A 17,286-nucleotide genomic window follows, 5' to 3' on the forward strand; every position below is an offset into this window, starting at 1 on the left:
GTTAGGTTTTCGGAATTGGGGAAGTAAGTCATTGCGCGCTTTGAATGTAATAAAGATATAAAGAAATGAAAGAAATGAATTGCTTATAACTATGTCAGGCTACTTGCATCCAAGTATCGACTGCAATGGTCGTCTTTCAACCACTAGCAAATATGTTAATTGCGACATCCGTAAAATTCTTTCTGTACCATTGTTCTTAAGCAAAAAAAAGGTGTGTGTGCGATTCACACACGATAGAAGTGAAACTTCTATATAAAATAATAAAATAAGAATGAATATATATAAAATAGTATGTATATTTCTGTCTCATTGTTTGCCGGCTTCATTCTACACATTTTTGTATTTGTGTCTCTTACCTGTCGCTTTTTCCGTTGTATCAGGTTTGAAATCACAACGATTCTAAAGAAGTTTCACTTCAAAAATTCTTTTTTTACATCCAATGACTATATTTAAATATATCATATCCTTTTCCTTACCCTTCAAAGTCCTTTCCTTTATTCCTATCGCCAATCCTTTCTTAATTCCTTCCCAAAAAGTCGGCAATCCATTTGTAGAAGCGTAAGGTCTGCAATGGACCTTATGCCTCTCCAAATGTTCATGGGCGCTGACCATCATGCCGCTCCGACCAGCTCCATTGCCGACTGTAAAATAAAAAAAAAATTATAAAAAGAATTTAACTATGAAATCATATAATTGCACAATATGGACATAAGAGTTTTGCTATGACCTTCCACTCGCGGAATTCTAAAAAGACCTGAGGTAAGAAACTTGTTTCCTATAATGGTATTATGTACGCAAACGTTAATAGAATATTCACATGTATGGAACCTGTTCTGTGTTATCTCAAATACACACCAAGCGGCATTATGCTCGGTTAAATGTTAGAAGATTCTGGAATCATTCATATTTGCACTGGGAGTTTTATGGGAAAACGTTCTATAATTCTGTAAGAGCAAAAAATTCTATCAGTCGAACAGAATAACATTTATTTTGAACAGACGCACTTCGAAAATCATCAAACACGCTTTTTTTAGCTACACCAGTATCACTACCTAGTATAAAACGAAGTCGCTATATCTGTCCCTATGTCCCTATGTATGCTTAAATTTTTAAAACTTCGCAACGGATTTTGATGGGGGTTTCTTTTTTAAAGATGGAGTAATTCAAGAGTAAGGTTTACATGTATAAAAACATCTACTCCGTATTTAACACGTGCAAAGCCGCGGGCACAAGCTGCTGTTTGTACAAAGTGACTTCGTGAGTTTATCTGATGATCCTAATAAGGATGTGCAAGATTTAATAATTTCCTTACGTATACGCTGCATAAGAGCAAGTGAGACAATTAACTTCATTAACACGTGTTTTCTTAGTTTCTTATTGAACTGTATTTATTACAAGTCATTGAACTTTCTAATCCGGTGTTAGTGTGACATCAATGTGATTAAAGAACCATAAAACATGAAATGAACCAGTCTTCTACGATAGCCTTCTTGGCATTGGCCTTCTCCGCGTAAGCCATTTGTATATTACCACTCAATACTCATCATCATCAGCCCATACACGTTCCCACTGCTGGGACACAGGCCTCCTATGAGGGTTCAGGCCGTAATCCACCACGCTGGCCAAGTGCGGGTTGGCAGATGTCACATGTCGTCGTACTTTTGTTCTTGGACATGCCGGTTTCCTCACGATGTTTTCCTTCACCGTTTTAAGCAGTGGTGATGTTATCCACATGTGCAGATAAATTGAAAAATCAATTTATTTCCTGCACGCTCGCCCGGTCTCGAACCCCGACTTCGATTTTGAAGTCCGAGGTTCTCACCACTGAGCCTCCACTGCATTACTCAATATCGTAAAATTAATGGCGTAGCTATCTGATCGTTTGTATCGCATTTCCCCTAAAGTTTATTAACACTGGAGCCCCACGTGTCCTGGCACTCCTTGACTCGGTGCAGTTAAATCATTAGCATCTGACACGCGATGTTTTACTTTAAAAGTTGTTTGGGGTCGTTTGGGATTAAAAAAATCATTAATTAAAAAAACATAAACCACGTAGATATGAAGTAGAAAATAGCTGGATTAAACGCCAGCAACATTGGTAATTTATTATTAATTATCCGACGTTTTAAAGATCGATTTATTATAAATATTCTAGCTGCTTATTCTTACCTAGTATATAAACAAAAATAAAACACATCCCATGTAACTTTCCGGTGGGAAAATCAAAATCGTTTGAGAAGATTCAGAACTTATTCTCTTTTCATATTAGTGTATTAATTTTACCATCGTTAAAACAAGAAACATAAAACAACATAGGTACATAAAACCGAAGGAGTAGAAGAAATTCGATTACTGTGGCGGGATCACGGGTGGCCGAGAGGCTAGGCGTTGCTACGGTTTGGCAAAAAACGCGGGTTCGAATCCCGCCTCGTGATCAAATTTTTTCTATTCTTTCAAAATTTGTCATTTATAAAGCATTTCAATGCTATAAAACTTAAAATTAAAACATAAAATAAAGTCGTGATTATAAACATCAGACATTAGAGCGATCTCAGAACACGCGATCAATTTTTGTCAATTTTCGTGATACGTATATTTATGAACAATTATATTGCGACGTAATTAAACTCAATGTAACACAAGATCCCGCCCTTGAATACACGATACAAATATCGAGTTAATTAGAACTTTGTTCGTTTTAATGATAAACGGTTATATAACTTTGGTTGGGCGTAGTGCAATTTGTGCAGTTTTTTGTAGTAGGTTACATATATAGGCTTTATGATAGGAATAGAGAGTAAGATACCTTTTACCTTTACAAATAATATTGTTAAATTTCAGTATATTTTCATTGTTTTTTTTTTTTCATTATGAACGTGTTACAAGTTGGCAAATAACCATGTATTGACTCCTGTTTTATCTGTCTTTCTCTATCATTTCCTTATGAGTGTTTAACATTTTTAATCCATGTGTGTGTTGTGGTGAGTATATTATATTATTATTTATGTTTTGCTTTAATTTTGCTTGTGTGTGTTTCTTGTGTTTTAACCCTATTATTTATTTCAATTCATTGTTTTTTATATTGTATATTCGAAATTTAGTCTTTATGATATAATCTTATTTCATACATAGTAAAAGTTAATGATAATTTAATAAAGTAACATTATGTATGGCAATATCAATTGCTGTAAAGCGTATAGAAGTGTTTCAAGCTTTTAAACTAATTGTTTCATTTTTGTTCACAGCGACTTGCCTGATGAGGAAGACAAAAAGTCGCCGGTACTACTTCTAGGTGTTAATAAAATAACCGAATCGCCGTCATTCGTGAGGAGAAGAACAACCGATCCTCATGCCACTGGCTCGATTAGATTCTTCCGACCACCGAAATCGAAATACACGCGGGGCTTAAATGGCGACGAGCGGCTGGAGAAGATTAGACAGGACCTCCTCGTCCACAAACACAAGCCCGACACGTACATTCCAACAACAAGTCAAAATATTCACGTGGAGTCCGATACAAAGAGGCCATGCGTTAAACTGAGCTGTATAGGCAATTGCATCTGCGATAGAAAACAATCGTCCTCCAATCGAGGCTCCTTCTCTTTCCACCGACCAGACAACCGCCAATCCTCTCTATGTCCATCAGAAGCGTATAGGAAACCTGACGATAGAGATTCAGATCATTCAGAGCGAGATATAGAGTTTAAATATACAGAGCACATTCCAGAAAATCAACCGTCTAGTAGCAAGCAGAATTCCTATAACGTTACGCCCAAATCCACTGAAAGAAGAAGTGTTTTGCTCTCTAATCTCAATGAGAGATTTCGTAAAACTCTCAGCTTGGATTCGCGGAAAATTGAAACCAACCGCGTGCCATTGAGTCTACCTAAAGAATCTAGACCAAAATCATTAGTCAACACAAGCAACATCTGTGTTCAGCAATACAGCTCAAGAGACCCCTTTATTGCGTCGAATTTTGATAAGTCCAGCCGGCCAAAGAAAAAACGGAAGTCTTTCTTCTCTTTGGATACTTTTTTCGATTCCAAGAAATCGGATACGTCATCTATTGACGACTACTGTTCGTCCAAATATAAGAGATTTGAACTTGAGAGCGATGATTCTCCATTATTCAAACGGGACAGAGAGAAAACACCGGATCTACTGAATTTGCCACTTATTATTGATTCTGTGCGAAAAAAGCAATCGGATACACGACGTCAATTAGAGAAGCTAGAGACTCATTATTACAAAAGTCTTAATAAACCGCAGACAGTTATAGATGCTGTACCAGCGGATGCGACTGACGAACATGGTTTAAACGGACATTCCAATCACCTATTCGTATATGACGATGACGTTGAATACATTGAACCTATACGAAGTAATTTTACAAGTCAGAGCACATTAATATTAGACAAGACTGGCGATACATTGAAACCTGATTCCATATTAACCATTAACACTGATGAGACTGATATAAGACTACCAAGTTCTACTGTTTCGCCAAAGTCTAACGAAGTGCGCATAGAACACGACCTAGATAGCATAGGCCCGTACGAGATAGAGGTTAAACCGACCGACCTTTTAAAGAATAGCTCAAAGAAATTGGTTGTGAAAGTAATGGATAAGTCCGTGGACTCTATTGGCAGTTGCTCGCTGGACGTCGACGCCAGCACCGATTTTTCAGGTAAATTTAGATATATAGAGTACGTGTAAATGAAGATGAAGCATATGCTACCGATAATTGAATATTACTCATCTATTTCATCTTCACAAACACGCCTTGATGTTTGTCGTGTGTTGCTTAGTTGTAAGCATGTTTATTGTTTTGTATCGATATCTTTCTTTCGTGCTATATAAGTTGTCTCTTTTTATTATCTATCTTTTCTGTTATTGTTATCATGTACGCTAGTATAAGCTTTTACTTTTCGATGTGTTATATATTTATTAATAAACATTTCATTTCTGTTTTCATGTGTTTTCTTTATTGTGAATGTTTCGCTTCTTAGTTAGATTATAAGTTCTATCGTTTCGTACATTATTAATAGATCAGTCTCTCAATAGATACAAGGTAGGAGTTTATTCACTATTATACGTAGTTCATTACATTCACATTTAACTTTTTTTTTATTTATCAAAAAAAAACTTATTTTTTCATTTATGTTGTCATACGTAAATTATTTGCCACTTTGAGAAGATAATTAGCATAATAAGTTAAATAGAGACAAGCTAAGCTTTGAAGTAGAATATATGCCAAAATTTCAGAGTCATTTAATCACAAACAATTTTCATCAATTCGCAATTTCCCTTTGACGTCAATTAGATATACGATGTTATATTAATTTTACGCGGCAAAAGCTTCTGTTTTATCAAGCATTTGAGTGATAATAGTTTTAATAACGGGTAGAGAACTCTTATAATAATTAATTGTGGGAGTTATTAGTAGTTATATATGAAGAGTGCCATTTGGTTACATAGACATTTACATTTGCCACGTATTGATTCATCATCATCATTAATTCCTTATGTTCCCACTGCAGGGATAAGAGCCTATTAGGGTTTAGGCCATAATCCACTATTAGCCCACAATTATTATTACCTTTGCTTATCGTTAAATGCTTTAGAAACAAAAAAAGAACGTAATGCCTCGAAGGGAATGTATAATTTATGGGATATGTGGTCATGTTGGATATATATTTTTTCTCATTCCAAAATGTATTGTATTAAAATAAGATTTTTAACAACAGTCAAAAATGCTCTTTAAAAATGTTGTTATAAGGATTAGAATGACGCAAGTAGATGATTAGTTTGAATAATAAAGCACTTCATGCAGGAGAGTCCAAAAGAAGATTTGGGAATAAACTCAAAAGCGGCAAATAGGCAAGATTTACGGACCTCCATCAATGTTTAAGATCAGCTATGCGTCCAGGCATGTGTCCCAACAGTGGGAGTGGGAATTTTGCGTCCATGCAGAAGCTCATTAGATTTGTAAAGAAAATAGTTGAAAGCGGTTTGATATTTACAAGCTAATTCAATTTCTCGTACTTCGTTAAGCAATATAACTTAACAATAGCAGCAGCAATTAAAGGTTGTCTATTTCAACTATTTCTGTTTTACATGTTAGTCCTTTTTTATGTTCTCCCTTAATTATTACGTTTCTTTTTACGATGATCTAAACACATAACATCATTAGGTCAATCACATCTTAACTTTTCAAACCATAAATTTTCGACGCTACCGTGTTTATTTTTAAAACCAGATGCTCCGTTTCAAATAAACGGATTGAGTGTTAGATTTTATAATTACAGTGTAAACTTGAGAGGTGAATTTCTTTCGTTGAGTATAAATGGAGACTGTATTAAAATCATACCAATATATTGTATTTGCAAACAATACGGAATTATAACAATGTGCAGAGAAAAAGGTTGCAAACTCCAGGTGCATGTAAAATATGTCTTTACAATTTAAGTGGCCCTTAATGGTTTTATGAGTATAGCAACACTGTTCATAGTTTTAAAAGGCATTGTTAATATAATGTCTCAGTGCCTATAGAATCAATCACAATAGACTATAACAGTGCAGGCATATATCCTACGTAACTGACCTTAGCTTGCAAAAAAAAAAATTGTTCAATAACTGGGTCATGTGGACATAAACAATTTAAATTGCAAAATGCATACAAACAAAGATATATGCCACAACTCATCGGTTGACCTTCGTGCGGCCTACGCACCCAGTATACTCGGTCATTGTCTTATAACTTGTCCACTAATACGCTCGCTTAAAACATGTTAACTGTTCAGAATGTTTAATTCAAAAATATATATCATATAAGCCCCAGTAACACATATATCGTGCATATAAGTCATAAAACAAACTGTAATGATTGTTTGAAAGACTAATGAGGAAGAAAAATTATGACAGATTAAACACAGGCGCTACAGACCGTGAAACGGAACGACACAGACCGGTCGCTACTGCGCAGGCTGCTGCCGGTAACGTCTCGAAAAAAAAGTAAAAAAAAAAAAAGTTTGACACTTTGACGTCTGTGATTTGACTCGTGCGAATCCGAAATTGAAATTTTATGTAAAGCTAAAAGTTTTGTGAAGTGAAAAAACTGTTTGAAACAACGTTTATTTTATGCGGTTAACCAGATAGTGGTAAGTTGACGAATGTTTATATAAGAAAAAGTGTATTTTACGTCTATGCAATTTATGTTATCGTAAGTTTTATTTTTTTTCATACGTGCACTGCGTTACTCATTCGTATGGCTAGTTGGAGAATACTCATGTTTTCTTTATTTAGCTTTTCTCCTAAGATGAGTAATACTATTATAAACAGACTTTGTTAATATATCACTAAGTCATTGGAAAACTTTCTGATGTTGTTGAGATACTGGGAATTATATGCCGTAAGGACATTTCATGTTTATTCTCTCACGGTAAAGTTGCTTATAATATAAGCAAAACAATCTAAGCAAATTTTGATTTCGCTTTTAATGATTTGACCTACATCAAGTTAATCCTCAGCAATCATACAATAAAAGGCAAGTAAAAAAAACGGTAACACTGAAATTCATAGTGGTTTGGTCTATTATTCGAAGGAGAAAATTTATCCTTAATTTCAACATTTCAATAAGATTTTTATGAAGAATTTGCTATGTACCTAATTATGTAAGATATAAAAATATATGTTGCATTGTTGTAGTCATACTTTTTCACTTAAATGTCATATAGGATCTTTTGTATTGTAATAATATGTTCTCTTTGTTGTGAATACCTTAACCATATATGTGGGTATAACACTTGTATTACAATTAAACTATTTATATGCATCATGCAAACTATATTGAGTCATCCTTAACCCGTTTCTACTTACCAAGGTGTAAGAAATTGATTACTGTTTGAATATACTATGGTATGGGAAGAAATCGCTAACATATTATTTCTAGCTATTACCAAGTCAATACTGTTTGTGTTCAGATATAGGCAATAACTAATTATGGAAGTTGGATCTGTATACAGTTATGGAAATGTTGGCCATCAATTTTACATTACGCCTTACTCGCCAAATTCTAAAATTGCATGAATTTCCTATCGAACAGAATCCAAATAATCATGGCAACACCTATGCTGTAATATGCTAATTAAAATCGAACACTATTTTTTATTTTTATCCCGATATGAATAGATTAATTACGTTAATTAATTATTATAAAAACGATTACTTATTAGGTGAACAAATGTATCTCTCGTCAATTTGTTTACTTTGTTGATGATGTTGATGATAAAAGAAAAATTATTACATAGATTTGTATTATGGAAATTACTACTCTACTTATGGAAATTTAAACCATAAATAAAGACCGCACCAAGAAATTATTTTTAACTCTCCCTTTTCATATATAATTAAATTTGGTTTGATGATTAAACAGCTGTTTAAATTTTATAATTTAATTAAAAACATCAAAATTAATTCTTCTTAAGCATATCTTGATTAAAGACTTATCTATCACAACCTTGATGATAAAATAATCAGTTGGCAGGTAGCGTAAAAATAATGGCATATTAGCTCATTGCACTCAAACACCTGTGTCTCATGTACTATTAAAATTATGTGTGATTATTTCCCAATGTTCATGTGTGAGTTGCTTAACGTTTGTAGAATTTGCGTAATATTAGCCGTGTATTTATAAAAAATATGCTAAATAAGTGCTTTGACATTTTCTTTGCATATTTTTCGCATTGTTTAGTCATGCTGTAATGTTTGTTTTGCGATGTTGTAATGCTTATGTAATTTTGAATTATTGATGTGTTTTGAGATTCACTGAGATAAATTTATTTGCATGTGCTTAAACTGTGGCATTAAGAATTTGTGTAGACTGTTTTTATTTGTTTCATCCCACTACAATTGTTAATAAAAAACATGTTTAATGATCTAGTTTATATAAAATTTATGTCTCATGTCTCATTATTAATATATCATCTTAATATCAATTAAGTCATCTTAATAATCAAGCTAATTATGATTATGTTTTCCTTACAGATACCACATCAGGAAGCCTGAATCTCTTAACACCATCGTCAACTACTAGTCGGATAAAGGAATTCACATCGCGAATACAGGAAAGGGCTGGTTCCCTTCAACCAAATCTCACTCCGACGCCACTCTCACCGCCCAGAACTCCAGAAGATTCGACGCCAACGCCAAAACATCAAGCTCACAAATCAGAAAACCTCTTAAAACCGCCTCCAAAGATCCTCGTAGACTCGTCCAGTCACAGATCGCGAAGTCATCACAAGAAACGCGACGATCCACCGCAAAAGAAACCCAGCTACTTAAACTTGGCATGCTCCGTCAATGGTTACACGAATCTCACGACATACGATTCAAAACTACGCCAGGACATCAATAAGAGCCGCGAGGCGTCACCCATCAGGCCCATAACGCACACGTACCAGTACAGGAGCGAAAATAACTCGCTTCTCGTGCCCGTACCTGTCAGCGCTAACAAACTGCTGGTGCCGACGTTCGTTCCTCATGATACTCGGACGAATTTGACACCAAAAGCGCCTTCAAAGGCGCACACGGATCCATATATAGCTACGCCCTCCCATGCTTTTATGGCTGCTGAGAATAAGCAGTTGAAGAACGACTTCTTGGGACCAACAATGACTACCACCAGTCGTTCGTATATATCGACTGAGAGCAAAAACTTTGCGTCCTCAATGCTTCAGAAGGATGAAGTGGATAATGCTAAAGAAGTAGCCTTTAAATCTAGTTATTCGGAATCAAATTTTAGACAAACTGTAACAACGAATGGCAAGGAGAGTAGATTTAGTTCTGAATCGTATACTATATCGTCCAACGAAGTATCGAAAAGGGTGGAGATAACTAAGGAAAATGGGGAACAGTTAACTAGTCCTATGAAGAGTTTCATACAGCAACGCGTGGAGCGTCTGTACGGACCGGGCGCGCTGGCGCAAGGTTTCTTCAATCAGAAGCGGCACAAATTGAAAAGCTCCAGCGAGGACGATGAGGCCAAAGTCCTCACGGAGAAATCTCTCAATTGCCAGAGTGACAGGTTCGTGTCTCCGCGGAGGTCGGACGAAAGTTTCGACAGCGAAAACAACAGCCCAACGAAAGAGGACTCGACCGTTCTACCGGTCCTTAGGCATTTGCGGCCAGAGTTTCGCGCGCAATTACCAGTGCTGTCGCCCAGGAAGAGTAAGGCCGATTTGTCCCCACAGAAATCGGACATTCCTCAAGAAAAGACTGATGAAACGGTTAGTGAAGTGGCAAACGGTGATACTGTGATAATAGACGATGTTAAATCGAACGGTGTGAATGGTGTGGGGTCGAGTAACGGGGAGGTTGTTAAGGACGCGTATTATTTCATCGATCTGGAGAAGAAGGAAACCGAGAGGCTGATCGCACTGGCTGTTGGAGCTGAGAAGGAATTGGAAAGCTTACAGGTGAGTTCCATGTGTTTTATACCGAGTTAATCAGCAGCTTTTAATCAATATTTGGAAATAGATAAATAAAAATCACATAATTGGCACTTTTTTCCTAATTTTTCATACTGAATCCTATGCATATATCCTAAAAAATGTATCAGAATTTTTTTTTAAATGATTGCAGTCTCTAGTTATGGATAACAACACTACTTCAATACATAACAATCATAACATTGCATAAAATTATATTATTCAATTGATATACATTCAGTTACTACGAAAACATTTAAAATTCATTCTTGTATCAATTTGTCATTGATAGCCTATTCTGCTTTCAAAGTCAAAATAATTTAAATTGTGTCATAAAACAAGAAATCAGTTTTAGAACTGATTTATTGTTTGATGTCACAAATATATGATGAAATAAAAATAAGCAGGTAATTCCATTGGAATGGTGGAAAACTGCACTAAAAATTAGCCTATGACACTCTCTAATTATCCGGCCTCAAAACCTGACTTCAGAAACTCATACCAAAGAATAGCTAAAATACTTAAATGTAATAAAAATCATACTATTGTATAGCTCAGTTGCAAAGTGTCAGAAAGACAAACACACAAATCGCATCCATAATATTAGTTGGTAAATATGAATTATGTTGTAAATTACAGAACCAAGAGAATATCAGCGAGGAAGTGTTGGGGTTGCTCCGAGCGGCGTCAGGCAAGGCTAGGTTGCTGGCCACGCAGAAAATGCAACAGTTTGAGGGTAAGTTTAGATTTTGAGTGTACACTAGTGAACACGCGGCTTCTCTAGTGTGGGTGCTTATCCAGATTTTAATGTAGTCAATTAAAAGAAAGGAGGACCTCCTCCACAGTTCAGCTGTATTTTTTTTAACAAACATTTCGTGTAAATATGTTTGTTAAAAAAAAATCTATACTGAAAATTTCATTATACAATGGAAAGTGTGTTGGGAAAGCGTGTGGTTTTTTCCCACAGAAGATCGAATCTATTATATCTACTGAATACATAATTATTGTGTTATAAATGTAATGTGTCCCAAATTGCAATTCTCAGCTGACACCAGATGGACCTACTCATTACTACTCGAGAAATAGTGTAAATTCTTACACATAACTACTCCAGAAAATATAGAATGGAAATTTTTATCCAATTTTTTACATATCCCATACCAGTTTATACTTATTTACCTTGCGAGGGCTATAGATATAGATCTATGCTTTGTATAATTCCTAGAATTCTATTTGATGTCCATAGATTACATCCTACATACTTATCCTTTACATTTCTAATAATTGTTATTTATAATAAGATATTTTACGTGAAATGCTTGTACAATTGTAAATTCATAATAAATAAATAAATATATAAAAGAGCAAAAGTTTTGTTGTGTGGACATAAGAATTAAATCTATACTAATATTATAAAGCGGAACAGTGTTTCTTTGTTTGTATGAATGCACTAATCCCAGTAACTATTGGTCCGTTTTAGACAGGCCATTTATTGAGGAAGGCTTTAGGCTATATATGTACCACGGGCGAAGCCGGGGCGGACCGCTAGTATATAAATAAAAATCAACAGAGTACCTTAAACGTTCCAGGTCTATGCTACAACAATATCAACGAGCGCGGCGACGAGCCCTTCCCCACCACGCTGGAGGACCTGCAGGGCTTCTGGGACATGGTCTGTCTGCAAGTCAGGAATGTGGACGCCCTGTACGCCCATATCGACGCGCTGAAAGCTAACAATTGGCAGGAGGTACGAATGCTGGTGATCCACTTTTTTTTATGTCACGATGCCAGAAAAGAATGTCGGTAATGGAGCTGGTGGGTCGCCTGATGGTAAGCGCTACCACCGCCCATGAACATTTGGAGAGGTGTAAGGATTTTGCCATGCAGACCTTATGACTATAAATGGATTACCGACTTTAACTTAAAATTGGAATGGGATTAAGAAATGATTGTCCAGAGTAATAAAGGAAAAGACTGGGAAGGATAAGGAAAAGAATATGGGCCTCCGCCTCACCCACTTACCGAACGAAACACAGCAGAATACTTATTATTTCACGTCGGTTTTCTGTGGGGGTGTGGTACTTCCCCGGTACGAGTTGGCCCAATTCGTGCCGAAGCGTGATCGACTACCACATACCAAAGTTTATTTACTCTCTTATATGTGTATATATAAATATATTGGCATTTGTATGCGGCTTCGCACGCCTAAAAATTTTGAGTTTTATAGATGTTATCATTGCTACATAGTATAAAGCAATGTCGTTTCCCGCGTCTGTATGTATCGCATTCATTCATTTATACATTGGAAACGAAACTTGCAATTCCCAAATGATAATGAAAAAAAAATTATTATTAAGTCATCGTTAAAGTAAACATTATCAACTTTTGTCTTTGCTATTATTGGCAAGCGTTTATCTATTTATTTATTACTAGCTGCACCCCGCGGTTTCACCCGTGTAAGTCCGTATCCCGTGGGAATATCGGGATAAAAAGTTACCTATATGTTATTCCGGTTGTCCAGCTGTCTACGTACCAAATTTCATTGCAATCGGTTTAGTAGTTTCAAACACACATACATCCTTACAAACTTTCGCATTTATAATATTAGTAGGAAGAAGGGTTTTCGTTAAAATCGTGTTGCATATTGAGAGATCGTCACTAATGATGTTTCAGATAGCCGCACCAGTAACGAAACCCACAAGCTCGCCAGCCAGAGGCAAAGTGGTGCGCACTCCGCAGGTGAAGAACGAGAAAGCAAGATTGGCTGCGGAGAAGAGGGAGGCTGACAGGAAGGCCATGTTGGAGCACCGCAGGTATTTATTGAAGTTTAAGTCATAATTTATTTCCAGTAAACATGATTACACATAACTAGCTGCGCCCCGCGGTTCCACCCGCGTAAGTCTGTATTCCGTAGGAATAGCGGGATAAAAAGTTGCCTTTATGTTATTCCAGTTGTCCAGCTGTAATACATACTATAATATAACATGGGAACCAGGGGGTACCTCATACAGCCGTATTGTGTAATTATCACTAAGCCTAAGCACACCTACGTTTTTACTGTATTGCATCACAAACACACAAAACTATACTTTTTATAAAACGGAAAAGGTTAATATTTTATTTAATCTTCTGAAAATCCATTATTACACTTTAACTTTAGCTCACACTGAGAAATTTTGAAAGAATAGAAAAAATTTGATCACGAGGCAGGATTTCAATGCTATAAAACTAAAAAAAAAATTAAAATTAGCTCGCAATCATGCAAAATTTCAATTTGACTTTACCCCACCCGGTAAAATTTCACTTTGACTTACCACAAAATTTCAATTCGACTTTACCCCAAGCCGTAAAATTTTCACTTCGACTTCACCCCATCCCGCAAAATTTCACTTTGACTTTGAATTTAACTTTGACTTTGACTTTACAGGCGTGTAGCGAGAGAGCGGCAACTGGCCGCGCGTGCGACGGTCGCCGGTCAGAGCCAAGAGCGGGACAACGATATGGCTGTGGAAGGGAGTCAGGTAATATATATGTTTTATAAAGTTTAGAAATAGAATAAATAAAAAAAAAACTGGAAACCAACCTTTAAGGATAGAATTAAATTGTCTCTAATACCAAACAATAGGGATTTATTCTAAATATTCAAGTGATTTCAAAAAAGAAGGTTTTCTATTCAACTGTGTTTGTATTTATGCTTGCTACCTCGGAAGTCATCGACTGGGTGAACCGGTTTTTGTGATTATTTATTTTAAACCTGGTGCCTTCCACATGGTCCCATTCAAACACACACACAACTGTGCAAATTTGAAGGCAATTTAATAAAATTAGTTTATGAAAATTTTGTAAATATATAATTATTATTTATATTAATTGTATGCACTTTGAATTTACAGGAGGTCGAGATATTCGTCGGTAAAAGCGCGCCAAAAGTGCTGCCGAAAGGCGATTCGCTGAGCGCGAACCAATCCGATGCGTCGCTAGAACAAAGCTGATCTTAATACCTTATATTCTGCTTATGTTATATGGCTTTTTGATATAATTATGAATATGTACTATAATCGACAATAGATATATAGCTAGATAGATACACGTATTTATTGGAATTAATGTCTATGCGTATATGGAAAATTTCGTCGCGCTTTTGTAATCGTAAAAAATTTTTGAACGTTTGTAGGTCTGCGAGTGCCTCCTAAAGGTAATAACATGTATGGAGTGATATAGTATCGTATTAGATGCAATATTGGATGTTAGATATCAATGAACTATTGGAAAATGTAGCTTTGAAAAATAATAATAAAGTAAAGAGTACTTCTTGTGTCTACATACAGCTTGAATAAATTGCCATTATTTCACAATCGACTTCAAAAAAAGAGGAGGTTATCAATTTGACTGCATTTTATTTTTTGGCTTGTTACCTCAAAGTCTTCGACTAGTGAACCGATTTTGATGATTCTTTAATCATTTTTGTAATAATACATTCATCGTCATTATTAGATTATGTACCTACTCGAAAATTTTTACTTAAAAAATTAACAGTTTCATTAACAGTCATACAAAAGTATTATAATTATTAAAAGCCATATATATAAGGTTGTTATATATATATTTATAGTGTATCCAACGCTTCAGTGAGAGTAAAGTGACATAGTGGAATGTGTTATAGTGTGAAGTGAAATTTGAGAATGCTACAATAATGTGAATGTGAAAATGGTTTTATTTTAGTTTCGGTAGTGTGGAAATTTAATTTAATTCTATTATATGCAGTTATTGTATTTTTTATGTGATTTGCTCAACAAATGTTATGCTGTATTGTTAAATTATTGATGTGAACTATAAAAATTGTATGCGTAGATGATTAATTGTTAAACACCGATAAAAATTAATCATAAAACGGTATGGAGAGATAAATTTCCTCTTTTGGACGAAGAAAAGGTGTTTGATGCAAAATTTGTTAAGGTATATTGATATATATTAGGTAACTATGAAATTTATGAACTTATTAATACAAATATATATTGAAATCATTTCTATTTTAATAAAATTTGCCAACAATAACTTATTACTGTGACTTAAGTAAATATAATTGAGTCATACGTTATATATTGATTTTTTTATGGTACTACTAAATTGATTGACATACAAACAAACAAACAATCATGATAATCTATTCTCTATTTATTATAGTTTGTTACAATACGCAACTGATCTGAAACCATATTCACATCACACAATTGTTTGTATTATAATAATTAACAACATTTTGGCCGATGGTATCTGATATACTTTACAATATTTATATTTATAAATTTATCAATAAATAAAATATATCAATTTTTTATTATAAACAAAAATCATGTAATTCTTCATTAGACTTGATACATTTTTCTTAATAATTAAGTATATTTATAAACACTAATTTTACTTAATAAGTATTTTTTATTTGAATGTAGTGAATGACACATTCTGCTTTGTAGCTACATTTGTATGAAAAATCTTATAATTGTTTTTTTTTATTTAAATTTGTAAAACTCACGAAATATCTTTTGCTGTTTATAATTATTACTTAGTTCAAATATATATGAGCTTTCTTTTTGTACAATAACATGACAATCTGATCTTTATACTATGTACATCATTTATATGTTAAATTGTTAAATCATCAAACAGATGCCAAAATATAAAATAGAAATTCGATGTTTAAAAATATTTGTAACACTTATAACTATGAAAGTAGCACAAAACAGCATAATAATCTCAAATTTGGCTAATTTAGTATTTAGGGCTTCAATGTAATATATAAATGAGCTTGTTTTAAGGTTTTCCTACGAACATATTAGTTATTTGTTTGATATCTCGATGAAATTGTCCATTTCTTAAATTAATTAGTTTGTTTGTCTGTGACTCATAATTGATGGAATGCATTATTGTTCACAAATCAGGGAATATATATCATCGACTGGTGATAAAGAGTTAATTATTAAGATACGTTTTATTGGAGTTATGCTAATGTGTTATAATACTGAGGCCCAGTTTCACAACTTGTTGATAGCCTATTTGACACTTACGTATATTTTCATTCATTATTAATTGTCGTTCTAAGTGACAGATAAGCTAATCAAAAGTTATCCAGAAGTGGTGATACTGGTATTAATCTTGAATCATAACACTGAATTATAAAAACTATGGATTTTAATCAATATTTTACTAATTTCTTCAATGTAAGTTACAAATGCATTTTTAAATGGACAGGTTTCCTAAATTGTGTTTAAGTTTTATGTAATTTTTAAAGTGTTTCTGGACTGAATTGTTTGAAACTTTGAATTTCCCTATTGTAAATTATGTTGTGATTGTTACAATTCAAACAAATTACTGTAATATACTCAAACACTATGAATTTATTAATATTTTTACATTAAATATACTTGTTTAAATTGCTAATGAATTATCTTAATAAATTATTGTTTAAATGATAATTTGTGTTATTATTTCCAATATCCAAAACATTAAATGAAAGATTTTGTATTAATTTTTTATACCTTTTGAAATGTACACTAAATTTCAACTCAGCTCTGCTCTTAATTTCAGCTATTTGTAGGTGACAAACACGCCAATCGAAGAATTGTATATACATATATACATAGATATATGCACATAGCCATCGATTTTCTGCCATATTTCTGGAATAACTATATGCACATGGTATATTACCATCTGCGTTTTATTTCACATTTATCATCTGGTGCCTAAGTACAACCGGGGTTGTATTAAATATCAAACATAAATTATAGATCCGATCAAT

The 17,286-nt window shown here is 34.2% G+C and overlaps 1 protein-coding gene across 4 annotated transcripts in view; it reads left to right on the forward strand.

The window, feature by feature from the left end:
- LOC119836548 overlaps nucleotides 1-16,653 on the forward strand; it is a 36,528-nt gene extending 19,875 nt beyond the window's left edge. For 3 of the 4 annotated variants that reach the window (XM_038361925.1, XM_038361927.1, XM_038361926.1), the window contains 7 exons: nucleotides 3,246-4,687; nucleotides 9,046-10,475; nucleotides 11,121-11,223; nucleotides 12,077-12,234; nucleotides 13,161-13,300; nucleotides 13,915-14,008; nucleotides 14,381-16,653. In XM_038361925.1, coding sequence (XP_038217853.1) covers nucleotides 3,246-4,687; nucleotides 9,046-10,475; nucleotides 11,121-11,223; nucleotides 12,077-12,234; nucleotides 13,161-13,300; nucleotides 13,915-14,008; nucleotides 14,381-14,479 — 3,466 coding nt within the window. In that variant the 3' untranslated portion in view covers nucleotides 14,480-16,653. The remainder of the gene's footprint in view (nucleotides 1-3,245; nucleotides 4,688-9,045; nucleotides 10,476-11,120; nucleotides 11,224-12,076; nucleotides 12,235-13,160; nucleotides 13,301-13,914; nucleotides 14,009-14,380) is intronic. The other variant, XM_038361928.1, reaches the window with a different exon arrangement.
- Nucleotides 16,654-17,286: the final 633 nt, after the last annotated feature.

The sequence above is a fragment of the Zerene cesonia genome, chromosome 24 (genome assembly GCF_012273895.1).
Source record: "Zerene cesonia ecotype Mississippi chromosome 24, Zerene_cesonia_1.1, whole genome shotgun sequence".
Lineage (NCBI taxonomy): Eukaryota > Metazoa > Arthropoda > Insecta > Lepidoptera > Pieridae > Zerene > Zerene cesonia.